General features: G+C 45.3%; 1 protein-coding gene across 1 annotated transcript in view; it reads right to left on the bottom strand.

The window, feature by feature from the left end:
* Nucleotides 1-26,881, bottom strand: part of ehbp1 (EH domain binding protein 1) — a 481,622-nt gene that overhangs the window by 57,183 nt on the left and 397,558 nt on the right. Inside the window, 3 exon segments of the mRNA XM_038807817.1 lie at nt 12,388-12,511; nt 13,468-13,577; nt 13,761-13,896. Of these exon segments, the coding sequence (XP_038663745.1) occupies nt 12,388-12,511; nt 13,468-13,577; nt 13,761-13,896 (370 nt within the window).

The following is a 26,881-nucleotide window of genomic DNA, read 5'->3' on the forward strand; positions in this document are numbered from 1 at the left end:
GGAAAAAATAATTGGGTACTCTAAATTTATAAACACCAAAAAAGAAAAAAAAAAGTTGGGAAATGGAGTAGGATTCTGCCTAACTACATATTCACATGAAAAAGCATGCAAAAGTAGTTAATAACGATGTGATTATTGGCCTCACATCAGTAACTGGTTTAATGAATGAGTTGGTTATTTGGCCAAAGGTAACCATGCCAAAGCAAATATTGTAACAAACATATTACTGTTTGGTTTACTGTCAGCCTTGCCTACCTGAACCAAACAGACAGTAAAGATAGTTAAATTAATACAAATTCACACAAAAAATACAGCTGCACTTGTCATTGTTAGCAATTTTGGTGTTTAACCATCTAATGATGGTACATTATTTATGAAAAACACAAAAATATTAAGCACAGTAATAAAATGCCATCACTTGACTTGCCTACAGCATATTCTCTCAGACAGCTTTGTTTGAGGCCGAGGCCAGGGTTTCCAGAAATTGAGGTGTAAAATACCCATAATTTATGGTGCTGAAGCAGGGTTCTTGGAGTATGCATTTGGCTGCCAGCAACTTACTAAATCTGAATCTGTCATTTGCTCGTTAACTTAAAAAGCTAAAAACCAAGTTTAAAACACCTACTCTTTCACCTTCAATGTGGAATCTCAAAGAGATAGTTGTTTAAAGATTTCATAATTATATGGCTTGGTTTAGGCACACCATAGTAGAATGCAGGGTATGGCTTCAAAAGTTAATATCCAAAATATTCTTTGTTTACCTTGTGTGGTCTCCTAGATTAGGCTAGGAGTGGGTTTCCTCATACTTTAAAGTCAAAGGGTGGATCCCAATGTATCAAACCCAGGTACCTCGCCCCCTCCTGAGTTTTGATCATAAGTTTTTGAAATGAGACTGTGAGAAACAAAGGATTTGTGTGATCAACCTGTAATCTGCTACAACTGCCAATTTAGATTTTGAAAATATTGGAGATTTTCCACAGAGGTTTAATGAGGTGTTCAGGGCAACATGATGTTCCAGCTGATATCATTGGATTGCTCCTGGTATATAATCAGTTGCAGGAAATACCTTTTTCTAGTTAAAGGTTTGGATGTTCAAGTTTTTAAATATGTCTATTATAATGCAAATATTTAGAAAAAAAAAGCAAAAGAATAAAATTGGATTAAGCTCAAAAAAGCAAAACAAAAAACTGGGGTTTGAAGACTAAAACACATGCAGTACTAGAAGTGAGATTTTCTAAAACGTGAATGTGAACAAAATCCAGCAACTGTAGTTGCTGACAGAAGACTATTACCTGAAGATAGTCACCTCGAGCTACTCCTCTGGGAGCTGAGATGGGGTGGGTAGACTCCCCTGGATTACAGCTGAAGACTTGTAGAAAACAGATATACTTATGATATTTTATTTACAAGGTTTACTCAATCTGTGGGCAAGGGTTAACAAATCAATAAATCATATATTCATCTTCAAGTTAATATTTTCCTCAAAAAATATATTTTTTTGCAGAATAAAACAAGTATGTGTGAGTGTAAGATCTGAGCGAGAGTCTGAAGGACACTGAGCTCCCTCTGGTGAAGGAATAACATGTTCATTAAGGAAGTACCACCTCTGGAATGATAATCCCTGCAGCTGTTTTTGCTTACGTTATTGGTTAAATTTTCATAACCATGAGCATTATTAGAGCATTGCAGTAATTAAGAGTTGTTATAAAGTGAATTCTCAAACTGCAGATTAGAAAATTAAACTATTTTCTGATTACATATTAATGGAACACAACAATAGCAGTTGCCATAAGCTTGGAAGGCAACCAAGGGATAAATCTGTGTACTTAATTACCATAAACAATGGCTGCATAGAAATGAAGTTTTATGCACATTCCCTTCTGTAATATGTCTGATATCACTACACACTTGACAATTCTTGTTCAATTATCTCTATTATTTAAGTCACTGTGAACTGCTCCATGTAAATAAATTAACCACCCCAATTACTTTCAATTCATTGAGGGACACTGTAATGAAAAATGTCAAGAACTGCATACACTTACAGAACTCATTTCTGAACATACCGCTAGATTTAAAACAATATTTGTCGCTAAGTAAAATTAAAAAACGTACGACTGACAACTTAAATTTGAATACAAACTGTGTATATTTTGCTCTTTAATCTGGTTTTCTCTAGCTATCTAATTTTGTTAATTCTACAAATTTTTGAGGATGCTATCAGGTTTTTTTGCATGCATCGCATGAGCAGAATTCTCTTCAATTCCAGGAACCACCAAAAGATCCATTTAACTTTTAAAATACACACATCTTTCACACAGGACATTCATTTGCAGTGCAGATCCGCCTTATTGGCAGAACCCACAGAAATGAAGCTATTTTGCGATGGACCATGAACACATTTTTCAAAATTCTTTTCATCAGCAGCCGATTTTGCAGTGCATCGGTGTGGAGGCAATTAGGTTAGTGCTATTGTAGAACTGGGAATGCCAGCAACTGCATCCAAAGTCTTTTTGGAGTAGGAAGAATGCCTGGCCAAAACATGGAGTTGGTGTAATCATAGCACCACCCTGCCAGTAATTAAGAAACAAACGGCAGAAATGATTGGTGAGAGATTTCTAACTATCTCAGTGTTATTTCTCTGTAACAGAGGTCGAGATAGTCACATAAAAGTTCCTGAGGCTTGTGACATTGAAACGATCATGAAAACACTAACAATTCAACTGTAACTGAATTAGGCATCACTAAATGTAATGCAACATAGCCTGTAGCAACAAAAATAGGTTGACCATGTTTAAAGGAGCAGTATATTTTAAATTAAACATATTTTCTGCAACTCGGTACTATAATTTCACAGTAAATTATTTAAATCGTCAGACTCAATACATGCTCAGTTACTCAAAATTCTATTTAGTAGGACAGCAAGGTGACACAGTGGTTAGCATAGGACTGCTGCGCTGAGGACCCGGGTTCGAATCTCGGCCCTGGGTCACTGTCCGTGTGGAGTTTGCACATTCTCTCTGTGTCGGCATGGGTTTCACCCCCACAACCCAAAAAGATGTGCAGGTTAGGTGGATTGGCCACGCTAAATTGCCCCTTAATTGGGGGGGAAAAAAATAATTGGGTACTCTAAATTTAAAAAAAAAATTCTATTTAGTTGACTACACAGAAATACAATTAGTTTTAATATTTTGAATTTGTAATTTGGCACAATTGTAATATTAATACAACAGTTACAGGTGGCAGTTGTCTTGTACCTCGCTGGTGGCAAATATTAGTGTGGAAACTATACAGCTTTGATACGAAGCATTCACATGGGAGTTCCTCGGATCACTTCCAGTTTAGCGCTGGGTGGAACTGAGGTAGCAATAGCACATCCTTTGTATGTTCCTTCTAAATGTTCTACTCCATTCAGTAAGAATACAAAACAAGAGCAATAGCATACCCTTTATATGTTCCTTCTAAATGCTCTACTCCATTCAGTAAGAATACAAAACAAGTTTTTTTTATAAGAAGGAGAAGTAGCAACAAGAAGCTGCACGAGCAAGCTATCTATTTCGTGGTGTTACATTGGCCTGTAAAATGCTGCATATCAAGCAGGGCTTGTTTAAAAATTGGATTATTTTTAATTTAATAAGGACATGGGGAATCCACGCTGAGTAAAATAAGAACAAAGTTTTATTCACACAAATGATATATACATTACCCGGTAGATCCCTACCGGGTTCCTCTCTGGTTGGTGTCTTATTGGCTGACCTTATATACATTAGGTAATTGAGGTACTCTGCCCCTAGCGGGGGAGCCGCTCCGTACTCCACAAGAAGCACGGGGAAGACTAGCATTTCCATCCCACAAGTCCTGTGCAGGATATTGCACTTCACTCATGATATTGTTAAGCTAAATATTAATTTTATGATTGCAAGCAAATATTATACTTTTGGAACTACCACCAAAATGTCTTCAAAACACCTGAGACAGTAGGACCGACTGCGGGTAAGAAAGGGCTGGGTGAGACAAACCTACCATTCCTGCTATGGGACAAGGGCCAGGGGGGTGGCGATATTGATCGGCAAGAGGACGATGTTTAGGGCGACAAAGACGGTTATGGACCCGGGGGGACGGTACGTCATGGTCAACAGGGCCCTGGATGGGGTACCGGTGGTACTAGTCAACATGTACACACCCAAGGTGGTACTAGTCAACATGTACATACCCAACTGGGACAACACGAGCTTAATCAAGAAGACCATGGCAGAAATCCCAAACATAGCGACGCATCGAATAATCATGGGGGGGGGAGACTTCAACTGTGTACAGGATCCAAAGACAGACAGATCAAATCCCAAAACGGGGAAAACCTCAAGCATGACAAGGGAACTCAGTCACTTTATGGAGCAGATGGGAGCGATGGACCCCTGGAGGTTCGCCCACCCGGGGAGAAGGAATTCTCCTTCTTCTCCCCAGTACACAACGTATACACCAGAATTGACTTCTTTGTGGTGGGGAAAACGGTGCTTCCAGGGATAGACAAAGTGGAATACTCCGCAATTGTGATATCAGACCATGCTCCACATTACATGGACGCGCGGCTAGAGACGGGCAGGGCCCAATGCCCCACATGGAGGTTGGACGGTGCCTTACTAGCTGACAAGGCCTTCAACGAAAGGATAGCGCGGGCCATAGCAGAGTACACGGAGAACAACCAGAACAGGGAGGTCTCACCCTCCACGTTCTGGGAAGCGCTAAAGGCCGTACTAAGAGGGGAAAACATCGCTTTCAAAGCGCAAAGAGATAGGGAGGAAAGCGTGGCTAGGCAGCAGCTGGTCGACTCCATACTGAAGGTAGACCGTAAATACCCCGAGGCCCCGACCGTAGAGCTCCTGGAGGAGAGGAAATAGCTACAAAGGAACTTTGACCTGCTCTCCACCAGGAAAGCAGTGCACCAACTCCGCCAGGTGCGTGGGGCCCTGTACGAACACGGAGACAAAGTCAGCCGCCTGTTGGCACACCAGCTGAGAAAGCAGGCAGCCACCAGAGAAATTGCACAAATCAGTGGTACCAGAGGCACGTTAGAAACAGAACCAGAAAAGATTAACAAACCCTTCAAGGCCTTCTACCAAGAGCTGTACACCTCAGAGCCCCCAAGGGGGGGGGGGGGGGGGGGGGGGGGGGGGGGGGGGGGAAGAGTCTGGGATGAAACGGTTCCTTGATTGACTGGACATTCTAGTCGTGGGGAAGGGCAGAAAACGGGGCCTGGAAGCACCACTAGCACTGGGAGAGATCATGGAGAGCATTAGCTCCATGCAGGCGGGGAAGGCGCCGGGACCGGACGGATTCCCGGCAGACTTCTACAAAAGATTCGCGACGGCGCTGGCCCCGCACCTGCGGGAGATGTTCACAGACTCGCTAGCTAGGGGCACACTGCCAACCATGCTAGCACAGGCCTCAATCTCACTGATACCTAAGAAAGACAAAGACCCAACGGAATGTGGGTCATACAGACCCATCTCACTGCTGATCGCAGACGCCAAAATACTGGCCAAAATCCTAGTCAAAAGGCTAGAAGTCTGTGTACCTGAGGTGGTCACAGAGGACCAGACGGGCTTCGTCAAAGGTAGACAGTTTACCTCGAACATCAGGCGCCTGCTGAACGTGATAATGACTCCTTCCGGGGAGAGAACACAAGAGGTGATCGTCTCCCAAGACGCAGAAAAGGCCTTCGACAGAGTCGAATGGAAATACCTCAGAGGTACTGGAGCGGTTCGGGCTTGGAACAGGGTTCACATCCTGGGTAAAGCTCCTATACAACGCTCCCATGGCGAGCTTACGGACCAACAATACCAACTCCCAATACTTCCAACTGCACAGGGGCACCAGACAAGGATGCCCACTGTCCCCGCTGCTGTTCGCCCTAGCGATCGAACCACTAGCAATCGCGCCCAGAGCAGCAAAAAGCTGGAGGGGGATCCGAAGGGGAGGCAGAGAGCACAGAGTCTCACTCTATGCAGATGACCTGCTCCTCTACATTTCGGACCCACAGAGCAGCATGGACGGAATCATTGCGCTCCTGAAAGAGTTTGGAGCCTTCTCGGGCTACAAACTCAACATGAGCAAAAGCGAGATCTTCCCAGTACACCCGCAAGTGGGGGGGGGGGGGGGGGGGGGGGGCAGCACTAAAGGGGCTGCCGTTTAAACAAGCCCAACACAAATTCCGCTACCTGGGGATCCAAATAGCCCATGACTGGAAAGGGATCCACAAATGGAACCTCACCAGTCTGACGGAGGAAGTAAAAAAGGACCTGCAAAGATGGAACACACTCCCACTCTCCCTCGTGGGGAGAGTCCAGACGATCAAAATGAACGCACTGCCCAGATTCCTCTTCCTGTTTAGATCCATTCCGATCTACATCCCCAAGGCCTTTTTCAAAGTGCTGGACAAACTAATCATGACGTTCGTATGGGGTGGAGGGGGGAATGCTAGGATCCCAAAGAAGGTTCTACAAAAAACAAAATCCAGTGGGGGGCTAGCCCTCCCAAACCTACAATTCTGCCACTGGGCAGCGACGGCCGAGCGATAAGGGGATGGATCAAGGAGCCAGAGGCCGAGTGGGTGCGCGCGGAGGAGGCCTCCTGTGTGGGGACCTCCTTCCGGGCCCTCGCCACGGCAGCACTCCCATCCCCACCCAAAAAACACTCCAGCAGCCCGGTGGTGATAGCCACCCTCCAATCCTGGAACCAACTGCGGCAGCAACTTGGCCTGACCAAAATGTCGGACAAAGCTCCCATCTGCAACAACCATAGGTTCACACCAGCACTGACTGACGCCACCTTCAAAAGGTGGGGGCAGGACGGAGGGACACCGACAGTCAGGGACCTATACAGGGACGGCAGGATCGCAACACTGAATGAACTGACAGAGAAATTTCAGCTAGCCAGGGGAACGAGCTAAGGTATCTGCAGCTTAAAAACTTCCTACGAAAGGAGACAAAGATGTACCCACAACCGCCACGACAGACACTACTGGAAGAACTACTGGACGCAAGCATACTAGACAAAGGAAACTGTAGTGACATGTATGACCGACTGATAGAAAGGGCCGACACCGTACTGGACGCAACAAGAAAGAAATGGGAGGATGACCTGGGGATTGAGATAGGGTGGGGACTCTGAAGCGAAGCACTGCAAAGGGTCAACTCCACCGCCATGTGCGCAAGGCTCAGCTGACGCAGCTAAAAGTGGTACATAGAGCCCACTTAACAAGAACCCGTATGAGTAGGTTCTTCCCAGAGGTGGAGGATAGATGTGAACGGTGCCAAGTAGGCCCGGCCAACCACGCCCACATGTTCTGGTCTTGCCCCAGACTTGTGGAGTACTGGACAGCCTTCTTTGAGGCAATGTCCAAAGTGGTGGGGGTGAGGGTGGAGCCATGCCCGAAAGTGGCGGTCTTCGGGGTCTCGGACCTGCCAGATCTATTCCTGGGGAGGATGGCGGACGCCCTTGCCTTTGCCTCCCTGATCGTCTGCCACAAAATCCTGTTTGGCTGGTGGTCAGCAGCACCTCCCAGAGCTGCAGACTGGCTGTCCGACCTCTCGGAATCTCTCCAAATGGAGAAAATCAAATTCGCCATCCGAGGGTCAGACGACGGCTTCTACAGAACATGGGAGCCATTCCTGCGACTGTTCTGGGACCTGTTTGTAGCCAACGAACAAGAGGATGAATAGCCAGGTAGCCAAGAATCAGGGGAAAGTAGTCAAGAATCAGAGGAAAGTAGCCAAGGCATGAAAGGGAGAGATAGACCGGGAGGGAGGGGACAGCTAAACCTGAGGAAAGAAAGGTGAACCACGGGGGGGGGGGAACAAGAGAGGAGAACCAGCGAGGTGGGGGGGGGCAGGGAAATGGGAGCCGGAAGGAAGGCACGGGATACAAAACGTGCATGACATCTCCAGGAGTGGGGAACGAGGAAAATAAAGACGGAGGATGGGAGGAGCAGCAGAAGCGGAGGAGAGCGCGAGACGACAGCGAGATCCGCCCGGGAGAAGCAGGCGACAACAACACGAAACACAGCCAAGTATCGCACACTGTAATTATCTCCCCGGCACCCAAATGTATATTTGCTCCCCCCCCCACAAACAGTCGCCTACTTACGTGCTGTAAATAATTTTGCCAGATGTACAGAGCTGCCACTGTCGAGCTGGTGCACAAGACCCTACCATTTTTTATTGTATTTTTTTTTACTATGTGCTATTTTCTTCTCTTTGGTATGTTTGGGTGTGCCCATCTCTTCTATATATGTGTATATATATATATATACATATATATATATTTCTTAGCCTGTGTACATAATGGTAATTATACCATGTTCAAAAACCCAATAAAAAAACATTTATTAAAAAAAATGTCTTCAAAGATAAATGCAGATTCATAAAATTCTGGGTGTTCGTTCTAAGGGAAAATATTCTTATTTATATTGTGGTGATTGGAGGATTTTAGGAATATTGGCTTCTAAACATTGGAACAAGTTAAGAGTTAAAAGCTTGAGAGAGTGTAGTATGTTTGGTTGCAGTGGTCATCTTTTTAAACCTGATTTTGCTTTGCTTCTAGTAAATAGCAGATGGAATTGACCAGAAGAATGTGGACCGAAGATGAAAGAAATGAAAATCGCTTATTGTCACAAGTAGGTTTCAAATGAAGTTACTGAGAAAAGCCCCGAGTCGCCACATTCCGGTGCCTGTTTGGGGAGGCTGGTACGGGAATTGAATCCACGCTGCTGGCCTTGTTCTGCTTTATAAGCCAGCTGTTTAGCCCACCTGCGCTAAATCAGCCCCTACTGGCTGGTCTCTGGGGAGTTAATGTGTTTTTGCAGCCCACAGAGATAATGGCCTGGATCTCTGTTTTGCCGGCAGCCCGGGGGTTTCCGACGATGTTTCCCAAACCCCATTGACCAGCCGGCAAAACGGAGAATCCCAACGGCGTGCTGAACCAAAAATCTGACGTGGTGGGACGGAGAAACCTGCCCAAGGTGTTTTACAGCTTGGGATGAGGAGGTCATTGCTGGGTGGAACTCAGAAATGCAGAGTGTTTGGAGAAACTTTGAGAAAGGGAGGAATTGAGTTCTTATCTTCCGGACTCGGAGTCCACAATTCTTTCCAGGTAGGATAGTTAAAAAAAAAAGAGTAATCATATTTCAAAGCAGAGCAGTCTTGGCTGAAGTCAAGGAAGAGGCTGAAACAACTTAGTTGAAGCAGCCATTTGAAGATATTCAGCCAGAATCTGAAGGGGCTCCAACCAGAACCAAATCTGTTTTATGAATCAATTATTACTCTATGCCCTACTAATTTTAAGATGGATTAAGAGCTGCATGTTTATTTTCTTGTTGTTTAATGGGAAATTGTATAGTTGTGTTAAGGGATAATTGAAAGCTGTTCTTTTATGGTGTAAAGTTAAAAGTTTAATATTGTATTCATGATAAAGTTTTGTTTTAGAAATACCAAAGCCAGGTGGCACGGTGGCACAGTGGTTAGCATTGCTGCCTACGGCACTGAGGACCCAGGTTCGATCCCAGCCCCGGGTCATTGTCCGTGCGGAGTTTGCACATTCTCCCAGTGTCTGCGTGGGTTTCACCCCTGCAACCCAAAGATGTGCAGGTTAGGTGGATTGGGCCACGCTAAATTGCTTCTTAATTGGAAAAATAAATAGGCACTCAAAATTTTAAAAAAAGAAATCTCAAAGCCCTATTTTTCCCCGCAATCACTCCTGGAGCAAATCATTCTTTCTGCAGTCTTATAATAAACTCAAATGTTAGGGTTTCTGTCCAGTTCCTAGCCACTGTTGGGGTCTGGGATTGTAATAATATTGACAACATAAAAAATAAACTACAATAAGCTACTGGTAATTTATTTTCTTGTAGATCAATATTGATACTAATGCTTGGACTTCATGAGTTATTTACTAAGCATAATAAAAAAGCATAAACTGATGTAGGAAAATAACAAACTCACTCTCTTTTCTTTGATTTGGACTCTGTCACAATTTATGGTTTTGCCTCAGGTATTCATTTACGTTCAGGGTCAACAGTCACTCAAGCAAGTAGCCCTCACATTCTTTACAATCTGCTCCCCAACATCTAGTTACAAAAGAACACAACCCAGGGATCATAACGTAAAACTCGCCTGTGGAAACAATCTTGAAAAGTCTCCCACCTGTAAAGATATTAGGCGGGTTTCTGAAAGTAACTGTTGACACCAATGCAGAATCCATGGACTTTTATGACAGAAAAACCGGCACCGCACCTGTACCGGTTCCGCTACCGTTGAGGGGCTAGCATTGGTGCCACGTGGAGCACAATTGATTCCAACGAGAAAGGTGCAGGATTCGCTGGGTCCTTGATCGACACTTGGGAGGCTGACAAGCTGCAGCCGCACATATACATTACACTCCCGACACACACTTATCCCAGCCACAACGATGGCACTGGTTGCGCACCCATGCAGTTGATGGGTCGGCTGGGGCCAGAGGGGACACCTATATAACCCATAGCCCTAGGTTCAAAGTGGGCTGTTAGCAGTTTGCGCATCTGCGTGGCTGCTTTCCTGGCTGCGGCAATGGTGTTCCATGCCCATCCACCCGGACCCCACAGCCCACCTCCTGACCACCCCTCACTACTTCCCCCAGCCCTGGCAGAAGCCCCCGGGCAGCGGCACAACTGCCAGCAAACTATGGCGATGTTGGACATCTTCTGTACCCCCTCTCTCTCCCTCAGCAGCCACGACGCCGGTTTCACGATTTGTAAAAGCACAAGTGAACCGCGCCGTCGGGATCTCGGCCCATCGGAGGCGGAGATTCGCGGAGGCCTGGAGAATACGGGTCGGGCCCGCTAATGATATGCAACCGGGGTCTACTGTAAGTGCATTCTGGAATGCATTGATGCTGCTGTTGAGGTGCTGGAGTATTGCGATTTGGCGTCAAATCAGCGCCTGCTGCGATTTCCACTTCAGAATCGACTCTCCGCCCAATTACCTTTCCCGATTTTGGCGTCGGTTAACGGAGAAACCCCTTATGTTTCACAAAGTGCTTAAAGAACAGAAATTCAGGAACAGCCACTTTTGAGTGCATGGGGCAGGGTTGGTGAATATCCTGAGCCGGCAGGGTGAGATCCGAAGATCCCCAGATATTGCCGCTTGGATCTCATTGTAATGCAGCCAGTACAATAGCCCCTCAGTGAAGCCCAAAGGAAATTGTGGCATATAGGGGAGAGGAAGAACGAGGCACTGGGCTTGGAGTTGATTGTATTGGAGAAAGCGATGGGTGTATGGGAGAGGAGGCTGGCTAGAAGTGTGGGGCAAGAAATATCAGTGATCAGTTTCTGTAATGTGCGGTCAAGTGGATCACCCCTGTTCCTTCTGGTTTTGCACTCAGGGAAACCACTTGCTTTGTTTATTACAGGCAATCATAGAGATGGTTTCCCTGAATATAGCCTGTGATAGTTTGACCTGACAGCCAGCACCAATGTCAGAGAGTGGACCTGAAGCAGTAGTTAGACTTATTTGCTTATGCAAATGGCCTAATGCTTTCTTCAGGTATGTGCGAATGACATTTTGTTTCTCTTCACCAAATATGGTGGGACACATTTCTGTCTGCCTGTATGGATATGATTCCTTCTCTCCATCTTGACATTTTTGATTTCCGCAGTGAGCATTTACAGACCTAACTGTTTCAGTAATGTTTAACCAGATAAAGAGCTGTACTAGAATTTAGCTAGGTTCTGTTGTGTTGTTTGATTATGTCTAAAACCATGGCATGTATTTTTAAAACCACTATCTTAATCTAGTATCTACAGTATACAACTTGCGAATGTAGTAATACACTTGTGTATCAGAGCGTTGTGTTGTCATACTATTATTGTAAAGGAAACTGAAAATAACGTGGGATTCTTCCGATGTACTCGTGAAAAATAATTGTTGAATATCTATAACAGCACTCAAATTATTGTTGTTTAGTCAACACAACCTTCCATTTGCACCGTATATGGTTTCATGCAGTACTTGCTTGGCTTCAGCAGGCCAACTGTTTTCCTCTGAATCAGTAGAACAGTAGAGATCTCACATTTTGCTGCAGCATATCAATGAGGCACGGATATGTATTCCAGCTCTGCATGGATGCACACACTGTTCAATAGTGCTGGCTCACACAGTATCAGGGTGAGTTATCACTTCCCATGAAGGCACTCTTATCACCAGTGCCCAGAGAGGTGGCTGCGACTCACAGCCTTTCATTTTCAAGGCAGTTTGCTGAACATTCAGGCTTCAAAGATTCACACTTTCAAACTCTATAAGAGTTTGTGAACACTCAATTTGCCAAAACTGTTTACAGTGTAATTGGGCACCGTACCTGTGTCCATGAGATAGCGAAGATGCTTCTCCACCACTGCGGCCCGCGTGTCAATTTGCTTCTGCTCATTCTCCAATGCTGCCAATTCTCCGACAACATACTGACTGGTGTCTTTGAACCCTTTCTGTTGACAAGAAAAATATCACTACATTAAACAAAATATATAATACAATTATTAAAAGATACGCTTTCCTTAATTTAGGGAATACCGCATAAGATATTTTGGTGCTTACAGATTTTGCCTCAAGTGCAGCCGACAAGACACCCCAAGAAAAAGAAAGTTAAATGTGAGTACGAATTTTTCTTCAGCTGCAGAAACACATATTTAAAAAATGCTTTCTCTTATTGTAAATGTCTGCTGATCTCGCCTATGGGGTTATTTTGGATTTTATGTACCAGAATGAACACGGTAAGATTTTGGGGGAAAAAAGACCCGAATTAAGATAATACATTATCCATCCTTTTCCTGATTTTTTTTGGCATCTGTCCGTCAATAGGTTTCCTCCTCCCTGTCCATCAATTTTTCCCTCACAAATCAATTTTACAGATGATCAGCCCATTTTGCCACTGTGCTGAACTTCTCCATTAATTAAGTGAAAAAATTATCATATATATTATATTAATGCAAACATCATTCAGCTGGTAATTCATGGCTGATCTGTATAATGGAAAGGTTGAACACCCATTAACCCATGCCAACAAAATGGGCTGTCTGGGAAATTCTAGCAGGTCTCCTGTGACTTTTCCTTCCAAATGAAGCTTGCAGTATCTACTTTTGTAATAATTAAAATCCTCCTGGTAGATCAATATTGGAATCTCTTTATGGGAAGTGCCCTGATGGAAATGTCTCAAGGATGTTGAGGCTGTGCAAGTCTGAAAAAAAAAAATCATCTTTTATCTGACAATTATCACTACACTGCAGACTAATTCAGTGGTGCACCCCTTTCGATTTGCATTGAAAATGTGCGAGATTGACATCTGAAAACCGAACATCTCATTTTTTAACCAATAAAGACAGCATTTCTTTATATGGCCAAGAAATAATCAGCAATCACCAAACCAGAGAAAAATTAAACATACACTAAGTACTTCATCTTCTGATGGCTTTCTCAGAGTTGTTTCACATATTTCCGTTCTTTCCTCATTTCCTTTCTTTGCATCTTCTTGTATTGATCTCTGCCTTTTAATCTCTTTTTTTAAAGAAAAAAAGCAAGATGTTCAGAAATTGGTTAAAATTATCAATTCCACCTTGAGCACAGGAGATGATTTGTGTAGAGGAGGTTAATTTCAGTCTTGTTAAAAAGCTTCTCTGACAGCTAGAAAGAATTAATGCTATATAGCATTTTAACATTCTTATCTTGTGACTTTCTCACCTGGTCTGCTTTCCACATACTGACTAAACGACTGAAGATGGGTTCGTCTCACAGCTGAATCTTTATTGAACACCACAGGACTTCGCAAACGGTCAATGTCTATACGCAAATGCTCCGCACGATCTTCCATTTCATTCTGCCAGGAATTAACAATTTTCTTCTATCATTATTCAACATTTGTTTAAATTTATATTCAATTTCAATATAAGTTTAATTCCTATATATTTACAAACATCAAATAGAGAACAAAAGAAAATCATCTTGTCTTTGCACACAATATATTTAAACAAGGCGTTAAGGACCTGTCCAATACTAACATCAAAAGTAATTGCTTTGTTCCCTTATACTAGCTTGCTACAAAACTGAAGAGGAAATTACCAACTTACCCACTAGTTTCTTGCACTTCTCCAACAAGAACTAGTATCTAATATTGTGACAATTGAAGCAACCCATAGCAAGCCAAAGGTTAAAGGGTACTGGGAAAGAATGTCGACAAAGAAAGAGAATTTGTCGACTTCAATGTGATTGTTTAAATCTTTGTTTGATTTATAAAAACTTAAATAACCTAATTTTCAGCTTCCTTTTCCAAGGGCTCCAATATTTATGCATCTGAATTCAGTGCAGCATTTGTCAAAACAAGATGTTCCCAGAGGACCCAACAACTATGGTGTGTGGAAATAGCAGATACCAGGATATGTTGTACCCAAAAATATTGCTTTCTGCTGCTAATCTTGCATTATTTCTAAGTGTTTTGAAAGTAAATAGAAAAAGGCTGAGATGCATGACTAATAGCTTAGCCTACTGAATGTTGAAACTGGTTATCAAATGCTACCAAGGCTGTGCCCTGCCTCTGCATTAAGACAATCAGTAATGAGTGGGTCCTCTAACGGCCTATTCTCTTGCCTTAAGGAGGTGTGGGATACAGAATTCTCAAGAGAAGGTAACAGTTTACCCTCTCCTACAATCACAGAATGCCTCATTTACAAATATCTAAACTGCATTACAAACGTATTGAATCTGCAGTCAATTGCTCCTTGTGAGCAAAACTGCTTTGGGACTATATTTTTTTACCTAAAAAAACTATCCAACCGAAGCTCATCTAGAAAAAGAAGAATTAAGACTGGTTGGTATTACACAGAAAATAAATTTTGTTAGGCATAGATAATGTAACAAAAAGATTGCACTTACCTGCTTCTTTCTTACATAAATGCAAATGCAATAATTCAGATCAGCTTTTCTCAACTTTACAACAGCTTGTGCCAAAATATTACAACTCAAGATACAAACAGTAACAAAATCTGGGGTAAGTAATACTGTCGTAAATAGATGTAGAAATATGAGCCATAAAGTCAAAGTCTAATTACTGGCAAACTGGATTCTACTTTTTCCCCCTGAAAACTCAAATAACAACAAAACACAAATACAGAGAGGCTTTTCAAACTCACTTACAGCATCGTTAAATCTAATAAAATTCATTTCTCCCATAACGTGTTACTAAAGCCTGGCATTCGTGAACAAATACAGATCATTCTACACCCAGTAAGGTGTAAAAATATCAGTGTGATTAGCTGGCAAATCCCATTTTGGGAAACCTTTTTATGGCAAGGGACTTCTGCCACTTTACAAATTTATTCCTCTAAGCTGGGTTAATTCAGTTAGCTTGCCAATCCATTGTGTTTTCCTCAAGCCAGCTTCATATTGCATTAAATCCATTGCGAAAAGCTAAATTGAATGAAAAATCAGACTTGATCTGAGCTCCTCTTTGTTTAAAGCAAATACAAGACTTCTGCTACTACCTCACTTTCATCGCTGGCGTAAAGGAAAGCAATGAAAGTCACTGTTTCTGAACTTCAAAGACCCTCCTGCGGTAAGAAATCCTCTCAGTCAGCATTGGCCATCCCTAAAGATATTGCAGGTGGCTGTAAAGTTAGACAAGTAAATTTGTTTCAAAGCTAAAACTATAAACAAACAATGTACTCTGAAAATTCTTAAGTTAGATTGCTGCAAAATGGTTTGATCATTTTACTCCATGCAGTTCTTATGTTAAGCAATATGCAAAATTAAATTTACATAAATAGTGGAAACCGCATAAGCTTCACACAAACATTTGAAAAAAAATTAAGAATACCCAATTAATTTTTATTCCAATTAAGGGGAAATTTAGCGTGGCCAATTTACCTACGTTACACATCTTTGGGTTCGTGGGGGTGAGACCCCTGTGGACACGGGGAGAATGTGTAAACTCTTTTAAAAAAAAATAATTTAGAGTACTCAATTCATTTTTCCAATTAAGGGGCAATTTAGCGTGGCCAATTCACTTACCCTGCACATCTTCGTGTTGTGGAAGCAAAACCCACACACACGGGGAGAATGTGCCAACTCCACACGGACAGTGACCCAGAGCTGGGATCGAACCTGGGACCTCGGCGCCGTGAGGCTACAGTTCTACCACTGCGCCACCATGCTGCCTAGAAGGTGCAAACTCCACACGGACAGTGACCCGGGGCCGGGATTTGACCCAGGTCCACAGCCCTGTGAGGCAGCAGTTCTAACCACTGCGCTACTGTGCCGCCCCCAGCTCCACCCAAACTTTAGAGCAGTCTGATGTTTTCACTTCATCCTTGGTACCAAGTTTTTAAAAAATAACAACAAAGGCTATTCTTTTATCATTTACATTTGTAAACACCTAGAAAGTTATTTGCTTCAATCATGGACACATCGAACCACAAAACCATGAGATGTAGAAGCAGAAGTAGGCCATTTGGCCCATCGTCTCTGTGCCACCATTCAATGAGATCATGACTGATCTGCTATATGATGATCCTCAACTGCAGTTTCCTCCTTTATCCCCATAACCCTTGATTCCCAAACCAATTAAAAATCTGTCTATCTCAGCCTTGAACATACTTAATGAAACAGCCTCGACAGTCCTCTGCGGTAAAGAATTCCATAGATTCAATACGCTCAAGAAAAGAAATTGCTCCTCATCTCTGTCTTAAATTGGCGACCCTTACTCAGAGATTATGCCCTCTGGTGCTACACTCTCCCCCAAGGGGAAACAACCTCTCAGCATTTACCCTGTCAAGCCCCCAAGGATCTTATATGTCATAATAAGGTCGCTTCTCATTCTTCAAAACTCCAATGAGGGGCAGCACGGTGGCACAGTGATTAGCATTGCTGCCTACGGCGCTGAGGACCCGGGTTCGAATCCCGGCCCTGGGTCACTGTCTGTGTGGAGTTTGCACGTTCTCCCCGTGTTTGCGTGGGTTTCACCCCCACAACCCAAAAGATGTGCAGGTTAGGTGGATTGAACATGCTAAATTGCCCCTTAATTGGAAAAAATAATTGGGTACTCTAAATTTATATTAAAAAAAAGAAAAAAAACTCCAATGAGTACAGGCCCAACCTATTCAACACACCTCATTAAAAAGAAAATCCCTTCATACCCGGATCTCCTCTGGACTGCCTCCAATGACAGTATATCTTTCCTTAGATAAGGGGACCAAAACTGTTCACACTATTCCAGGTGTGGACCAACCAGTGCCGTATAAAGTTTCAGCAAGACTTCTTTATTCTTATACTCCATTTCCTCGGCTGACATTTCATTTGACTTCCCTATGACCTGCTGAATTTGCATGCTAGCTTTTTGTGATTTATGTACAGGGACCCCCAAATCCTTCTGTGCTGCAGCTTTCTGCATCTTTCTCCATTGAAATAATATTCAGTTCCTTTATTCTTCTTACCAAAGTGCATAAATTCACATTTCCCCATACATTATATCCCATCAGCCAGGTTTAAGCCCACTCACTTAACATGTGTATATCCCTCTATAGACTCTGCGTCATCCTCACCACTTGCCTTCCCACCTATTTTTGAATCAACTGCAAACTTGGCAATAGTACATTTACTTCCCTTGTCCAAGTCATTAATATATATTGTGAATAATTGTGGCTCCAGCACTGTTCCCTGTGACTCTCCACTAATTAAAGTGCCATCTTGAATATGCCCCCTTAGCCCAACTCTGTCTTCTATTAGTTGCCAATTCTCTATCCATGCTAATATACTACCCCAACACAATGGGTCCATGGTCCCAGGCTCAATTCCCGGCTTGGGTCACTGTCTATGTGGAGTCTGCATGTTCTCCCTGTGTCTGCGTGGGTTTCCTCCGGGTGCTCCAGTTTCCTCCCACAAGTCCCGAAAGACGTGCTGTTAGGCAATTTGGACATTCTGAATTCTCCCTCTGTCTACCCAAACTGGCGCTGGAATGTGGCGGCTAGGGGCTTTTCACAGTAACTGCATTGCAGTGTTAATGTAAGCCTACTTGTGACAATAAAGATTAATTTTTTTAAAAATAGAGTACCCAATTCATTATTTCCAATTAAGGGGCAATTTTAGAGTGGCCGATTCACCTACCCTGCACATCTTTGGGTTGTGGGGGCGAAACCCATGCAAACATGGGGAGAATGTGCAAACTCCACACGGGCAGTGACCCAGAGCCGGGATTGAACCTGGGACCTCGGCGCCATGAGTCCGCAGTGCTAACCACTGCACCACCGTGCTGCCCCTGACAATAAAGATTATTACATTTATTTTTAAAATAAAATAAAGGCAGCACGGTGGCACAGTGGGCTGGCCCTGCAGCCTCACGGCGCCGAGGTCCCAGGTTCGATCCCGGCTCTGGGTCACTGTCTGTGTGGAGTTTGCACATTCTCCCCGTGTTTGCGTGGGTTTCGCCCCCACTACCCAAAGATGTGCAGGGTAGGTGGATTGGCCACGCTAAATTGGAAAAAATAAATACTCTAAATTTAAAAAAAAATAAAATAATAATAATAGAGTACCCAATTCATTTTTTCCAATTAATTCATTTATCATGATCATGGCTGACCATTCAACTCAACAGCCTAATCCTGCTTTCTCCTATTTGTCCCAAGTGCTAGATACAGCCGCCTCTTGAATATATTCAATCTTTTAGCATCAACTACTTCATGTGGTAATGAATTCCACAGGCTCACTACTCTTTGTGTGAAGAAATGCCTCCTTATCTCTGTCTGAAATGGTTTACCCTGAATCCTCCAACTGTGACCCCTGGTTCTGGACACACCCACCATCGGGATCATCTTCCCTACATCGACTCTGTCTAGTCCTGTGAGAATTTTATAAGTCTCCATGAGATCCCCCCTCATTCTTCTGAACTCCAGCGAGACAATCCTAACCTAGTCGATCTGCCCTCATATGACAGTCCTGCCATCCCTGGAATCAGTCTGGTAAACCTTCGCCGCACTCCCTCAAGAGCAAGAACATCCTTCCTCAAGAAAAGGAGACCAAAACTGCACACACTATTCTAGGTGTGGCCTCACCAAGGCCCAGTATAATTGCAGCAACACATCCCTGCTCCTGTACTCAAAACCTCTCGCAATGAAGGCCAACATACCATTAACCTTCTTTACCGCCTGCAGCAGCTGCATCTTACCTTCAGTGACTGGTGCACAAGGACACCCAGGTCCCACTGCACATTCCCCTCTCCCAATTTACAACCGTTCAGGTAGTAATCTGTGTTCTTGCTTTTACTTCCAAAGTGAATAACCTCATACTTATCCAAATTACATTGCATCTGCCATTGATTTGCCCACTCGCCCAACCTGTCCTGATCATCCTTCTCACAGTTCACCCTTCCACCCAACTTGGTATCATCTGTGAACTTTGAGATGTTAAATTTTGTTCCCTCATCCAAATCATGAATATATATTGTGAATAGCTGGGGTCCCATTAGTTACTGCCAATTTGAAAAAGACCCACTCTTTGTTTCCACTCTGCCAACCAGTTTTTTATCCACTTCAATACACTTCCCACGATCCCAAGCGTTTTAATCTTGTACAATAATCTCTTAAGCGGGACTTTGTCAAACGCCTTCTGAAAGTCCAAATAAACCACATCGACTGGCTCCCCCTTGTCAACTGTAGTAGTTACATCTTCAAAGAATTCCAACAGTTTTGTCAAGCATGATTTCCCCTTCATAAATCCATGGTGACTCTGACTGATCCTGCCACAGTTTCTAAATATTACGCTATGAAGCCCTTGATAATGGATTCAAGAATTTTCCCCACCACCGACATTAGACTTATTAGTCTATAATTCTCTGTTTTATCTCTACCTCCCTTTTTGAATATTGGAGTGACATTAGCCACCCCCCAATGTGCAGGGACTGTTCCAGAGTCTATAGAATCCCGGAAGATGACCACCAATGCATCATGGTTGATTTATCCCATTTCTAGAATCCTTCTTCCTCACTGGGATATATCATTGCTGTCAGTCATTCCTAAAAGTATAGTCTTCTTATTGCTGTCAGTCATGAGCTATTTTCATAAACATCTGCCATTGCTGATCAATCATCTTTTCTACTAAACTCCATTCCCAATCAACTCCAGCCAACTCTGCCCTCACTCCTTTATAATTACCCTTATTTAAGCTTAGTTTCTGCCCCTGGTTTCTCACTCTCAAAATGAATGCTAAATTCTACCATGTTATGGTCACTGTTTCCTAGGGGATCTTTTATTCTGAAATTCTTTACCAAACCTGCCTCATTACACATTACCAGATCAAAAATAGCCTGGAACCATGGATCAAACTTCTCTATTGCCATTCTGATTAATATTATGCTGTGTTCATAATACGTTCCAAAAGTAAACATTTTGTCATCAGATAATTAACTGCTGCCACTGATCAAGTATAAAACTGAATTTATTTAATCCATTTATATGCAACACAGCTGTAAAATAAGTTTTTTTTAAATTTTAGAGTGCCCAATTATTTTTTTCCAATTAAAGGGCAATTTAGTGTGGCCAATCCACCTACCCTGCACATCTTTGGGTTGTGGGGGTGAAACCCACGCAAACACGGAGAGAATGTGCAAACTCCACATGGACAGCGACCCAGAGTCGGGATCGAACCTGGGACCTCGGCGCCGTGAGGCAGCAGTGCTAACCACTGCGCCACCGTGCTGTCCCCGTAAAATAAGTTTTAAAACTGCAACTATAGCAATACCAAGCATATTGATAAATGTTTGAATCACGGCTTTACAGCTATCCGAGTTTAGTATTCTTAGATCAGGATTTCCAGGTCCTGCCAGGAGTGGAGACAGCCGGACCTGCAAGCGACACCTCTGCAGGAGCAGGGAGCAGAGTTTGAAAAACAACCTAGGAGTGACATCCCAGGAAAACCAGCAATTCATTGGTTTGTGAGAAGCTGCAATTACAAATTGTGTTTAAATAGCTGTAACTGAAAACGGATCATTTATGAAGAAGTAGCTCCTTGAATTTCAGCAAGGAACATTAGCAATAGGGAAGTAAAGTCAAATCAAGTCAAAGTGAAATAAGGCAATTTAGTAAACAAAGTAAGATAAGGGGCCCGATTTAGTGGAAAACATTCCAAGTGTCATATTGGGTGCGACTTCCCGGGTGCTGCTTGATGGCTGAGCCAGCAAGATCGCGGCCCACATCAAACGGCACTTACTGCCGGAAAAAACCCGGCAAAAGCTTCACGGCAGAACTGGCAGTCCCGCATGCAGATTCGAGCCTGCCAGATACCCACGAAGAAGGGGGAAATGCTCCACCCAAGACATCACCTTGGAGGAGAGCTCCAAGGAGACCACCATTGAGACGCCACGGCTTTCAATCCCACCCTCCACACACCTCGGTGGGCAACATTAGTGGACAGGCCTTTGGGTGCACTATCTTGTGAGCACCACACAGATGCTGATGCATATTAGGTGGAGCCTGGAACATCCAAGGGAGTCAGCAGTTGGAGGTCAGCTGGATCCCAGGTCTCAGCTGAGTCAAATGTTGAGCCTCTGGGCAAGGTTATCCCAGAGCTGATGAAGATGCTATGATACAGCCATGATATTCAGGAGGAGATGCCAGCGATACTCCGGAGAGTGCATAGCCGATTGAAGGAGTCCAAAAAGCTGCGGGCGCCGAAAATGGCGCTGATAATGCATGGCACAGAGGCCAACACTGCTAGGGTGGCGTCCGCAGTGGAAAGCCAGCAGCATGAGGTCAGCATCATTAGTGGTGGTGTCCAAGGCTTGGCTCACTTTGTGACGACCATGGCTGAGGGCCTCGTGTCATGTCCCAGTCACTGAGGGATGTGTCCCAGATGTAGGCGGACATTGCCAAGGCTCTCCAGAGCATGTCCCAGTCGCTGAGGGATGTGCCCCAGACGCAGGTGAAGATTTCTGAGGCTCCCCAGAGCCTGCCCCAGTCACTGAGGAGCATCGCTGAGGGCGTCAACACCATGGTGCAGACAATGGGGAAGCGCCAGGACCGGCAGAGGCAGATGACACAGAGGCCTCTGGAGTTCATTCCAGCTGTCCCCCCATATAATGGAGACCCCCCCCGGGCCCTAAGGGCACCGTCTGGGAAGAGGGAGCACTGGAGACTGACCCGGTGCCTGCCACCATTGAGACGGTGACGACCTCCACCGCAGTCGAATCCCCCCTCCTGACACCGGCATGTCTGAAAGTCAGTGGGCAGCGCAGGGCCTCACAGCAATGCCAGTGACACAAGTAAGCCAGCCAGATTCCTCCAGCTCCAGGCCGCCCAGATGTCCACCAAGTGCATGAAAGGCCGCAAGACAAGCAGCAGGCTGTCCCCACTTCTGATATGCATCCTGGGGTTACACTTAGACATAGCAGCAGAGACAGAAGATGGAGATAATTGAGGATCACTAAGCAGGCATTGGGTGCATCGTGAGGTTGGGGGACACCAATGGTGACGGAAAATTGAGGTTTCAAATGCTCACTATTAAAACATGTTACACTTGACAAACGTGCAGCCTCTGTCACAGTATTCTTTTTTTTAAATTAATTTTAAAAAAAATTTTTAGAGTACTAAATTCATTGTTTTCAATTAAGGGGCAATTCAGCATGGCAAAGCCACCTAACCTGCACATCTTCGGGTTATGGGGGCAAAACCCACGCAACACACTGTCACATCACAATGGGCCTTCCTGCACCCCCACCCCCATCTGCCCTCCGCTCCCCCCACCCTTTCCCCCGGGCACAGTGGTCCTAGGGCAAGAGCCCCGGATGCAGACCCCTGCAGGTGATGGGTGTGGGCGTGCTCTCAGCAGAAAGACAGGAGTTAGACTTTGGCATTGACTGAGGAGCACCAGAGCTTACCTCACAGCGGGTTATCAGCACTCTCCTGCCTTGTATAGTGACCAGCTGACAGTGCCAACAAAGGCCCATCACCCTGGAGTGATGTTACACAGACTCTGGGAAGGTGGAACAGGGTAGTCAAGGATTGGGGGGGGTGGGGATTGCCCCAGTGTCCAAAGGTAAGGTGGGGTGGGGTTACAGGGATAGGGCAGGAGGATGGGCCTGGGTAGGGTGCTCTTTCAGATTGTCGGTGCAGACTCGATGGGCTGAATGGCCTCCTTTTGTATTGTAGTTATTCTATGATTCTGTATGGGTGGGAGAGAGGGGAGTGGGTGTGGTCAATGGGGGAGGGAGGGGGTGACTTGCTGGGGGGGGGGGTGGGAAAGAAAGGGATAAGCTGACGGACAAAGCCTTGTCTTATGAGAAGGGGGTGAGGATGAGGCCCTTCCTGGCCCTCCAGGCATGCTGGACCCTCGCTGCCGCCCGTCTTCCAACCCCAGCTGCTCCCGCAGGTCCTCCCCAGGTTCGTCCTCCAGCATCTCCCCATCCTCCTCAGACGATGCCGCATGTCCCTCCTCTTCCAGCACATTGCCCCGCTACTCTGCAGGTTGGGGAGAGCACAGCAAACCACCAGAAATTGGGAGACTAGGGCAGCACGGTGGCACCGTGGTTAGCATTGCTGCCTCACGGCGCCAAAGTCCCAGGTTCAATCCTGGCTCTGGGTCACTCTCCGTGTGGAGTTTACACATTTTCACTATGTTTACGTGGGTTTCACCCCCACAATTCAAAGATGTGCAGGGTAGGTGGATTGGTCACGTTAAATTGCCCCTTAATTGTAAAAAAATTATTGAGTACCCTGAATTTAAAAAAAAAGAAATTGGGAGACCTTCTGGGTGGAGGACTGCAGTGCATTACCAGAGCTGTCCAGGCATTGGAACTGCATTTTGAGCAGTCCGATGCACCGCTCAATGACAGCATGGGCCTCGTTATATTGGGTCTCTGCCTCGGGCTCCAGCATCACCAGCCGGGACCTCAGGAGGTACCCATTATCCCCCAAGAGCCAACCAGTCATCCTGGGCTGGTTCTCGAAGATGCCAGGGTTCTCCAAGTGTCCCAGGATGTAGCTGCCATGCACACTTCCTGGGGAGCGTGCACACATGTGTATGATTCAGACGTGGTGGTCGTAGAGAAGGTGAATATTCAGGAATTGGAACCCCTTCCTGTTAATGAAGAGCACTCACTGATGCCCCGGCAAGCGCAAAGAGACGTGCATGTCATCTGTTATCCCCTGGACCTGCGGCATCCTGGTGATGGCAGAGAATCCTGCTGCCTGGTCATCTTCATTGGCTTGGTTCAACTGAAAGTTAAAATTGTCTGTTGCCTGGGCATACGGGGCATCCATGACCCAACAGATGCACTTGTGGGTTGTAGCTTTGAAAATGCAGCACAACTCTGCTCGAGCCTTGGAATGAACCCATTACATAAATGCTTGGGGTGACCGTCACGGGCTGCGGTTACCTTCGCGACCATCAGGAGCGGGTGTCCTCCTCCACGGGATGCCACGTCCGCGAGGACATGGCACAGATGTCACACCATCTTCTTGTTGAGATGGAGGCTTCTGCTTTCCATCATCTCCTCGTATGACGAATGACGCCTGTATACCTTGGGCCGTCGCTGCTGCCCCCCTCTGGGTCTCTCCACGGCCTGGGTGGGCGGCCAGGTCTGCAGGGTGTACGCCGGCCCCCTGCATGCGGGGTGCCACCTCCAGCCTACGGTGATGCTGTTGCTGCCTTCTCCAGTGCCTGGCTGCCTTCTCCAGTGCCTGGCTGCCTGTGCTGCCATTGCGGGGTCAACAACCTCTCTCGCTCCCTCTCATTCACTGCTTCCCTCTCACTCGCTGCTTCAACACCATTCATTGTGGTATCTGTAAGGAATTGGAGAAGGAGGAAGACCGACAATCATTTAGGGCTTCCACCCCGGGACCGTCACATCCGCCGAGCGTTCCCCCACCCTTACGTGTCCCCCATTCTCTCAGGCTGCCACCCACTGAGCCAGTTGTGCTGGAGCATCCACTCTTCACATTCACCCATGGCCACAGCAGGAGCCTTTGGACCCCAGACCACTGCCGGGAACACTCGGAAGACTGTGCTCAGGTACCCTCCCCTGGTCCACACAAATCCTTTGGTTTTGAGGGTATCCCCAGTGCTGAAGCCCTGCTCTTGGGTTCTCGATTGTTGCCTCTGTGTGTTGACGTCCCCAGGATTCAGGCAAAGTGTCCAGGCCTCAGAGTTTGATTGGAATGCTGGGCAATAACACTCACCTGAGAGATGGCATGTGCACCCATGAGAATGCACTTGAGAGCTGTGTTCACATATCTAACAATGCCAATTCCTTATTAACAACGGCTGTGAGCTGTGAAGCTAGAGGGAAGCGGCGCGTGAGAGGGAGCGAGGGAGAGGGAGTGGGAGTGAGGGAGTGGAAGCGAGGGAGAGGAATCGAGGGAGAGGGATCGAGGGAGAGGGATCGAGGGAGAGGGATCGAGGGAGAGGGATAGAGGGATCGAGGGAGAGCTGGCGAGATGGAGAGGGAGCGAGAGAGAGGGAAGCAGCGAGCGAGAGGGAAGCAGCGAGTGAGAGGGAAGCAGCGAGTGAGAGGGAAGCAGCGAGTGAGAGGGAAGTAGCGAGAGAGAGGGAAGCAGCGAGAGAGAGGGAAGCAGCGAGCGAGAGGGAAGCAGCGAGCGAGAGGGAGCGAGGGAGAAGGAGGCGATGAGTTAAGGAGCGAGGGAGAGGGAAGTGCCACTGAACTGAGGAAGAGAAAAGAAGAAGCAGGGTCAGGAGGAATAGGGAAGCAGAGAGCTTAAGCGAGTGAGGGGGAGAGAGAGAGAGACAGAGAGCATAGCAGTAAGCTACAAGGGGTCAGCAGGGAGGAGGTACTGTTTAAAAAACAGGTCGAGTATGCACAGTAAGTGCATTAAAATAAAAATGGAGGATGTGCTGTTCCGGTGAGCTCCCTAATTTCCAAACTAGACTAAATCGAAAAATCACTCTGCTTTTAACAGGGGATATCTGTACTTTCACATGGAACTGATACGAACCTGCAGTGACTTTACATACGGAGAACAAATACTTCAGAATTGTCAGTAGAAAATTGGTGGCTGGAATATTTAGATGGCTTGTCAGCCTTGTCCAGGACACCAGTATCTCCAAATCACAGTAGTTAAGTTTTAAAACTATTTTTTTTACATTCGGTTCTCAGACCCATCAGAAAAGAGTGAATAAGTTGGGCTGCTTTTTTCTGTGGAAAAGAGAAGGCTTAGCGGTGACCTGATAGAGGTCTTTAAAATTATGAAGGAGTTTGATAACATTTACATAAAGAATAGGAGGTGATGCACCACTAAATGCATCTTCCTCCCCTCCTCCAGGGTGGACCGTTCCCTCCACGACACCATCATCTACTCTTCAATCACCAATCACCCTTGCCCCTTCCCACAGCACATTTCCTTGTAAGTACAGGAGGTGTAACACCTGCCCTTTTATCTTCTCTCGCCCCACTGTCCCAGGCTTCACTTTCAAATGAAACTGCAATTAACATGCACTGCTTTCAATTTAAGACTACTGTATTCGTTCTCACAATGCAGTCTGCCCTGTATTGGAAAGTCGAAACGCAGATTGGATTATCAATTGCAGATCACCTTTCAAATATTACTCTGCTTTTCAAGAAAGGAGGGAGAGAGAAAGCAGTGAACTACAGGCCAGTTAGACTAACACTTCATTAAGAATACATTTCAATCGCATCTTGGCCTTTTAGCTAAGGTAAAGCACCAGATCAAGACCAAGATGAGGGGCAATATTTTTTCTTGTTGGCTTAGATCTTGTATGACTCTCTTGTGGAGATCATGAATTGGTTTCAATTTGAATTGCTTTTTGGAGCAAGCAGTGAGATGGATTAAGGGTTGACCTGTCCACTC

This window comes from Scyliorhinus canicula, chromosome 1 (assembly GCF_902713615.1).
Source record: "Scyliorhinus canicula chromosome 1, sScyCan1.1, whole genome shotgun sequence".
In the NCBI taxonomy this organism is placed as follows: Eukaryota; Metazoa; Chordata; class Chondrichthyes; order Carcharhiniformes; family Scyliorhinidae; genus Scyliorhinus; species Scyliorhinus canicula.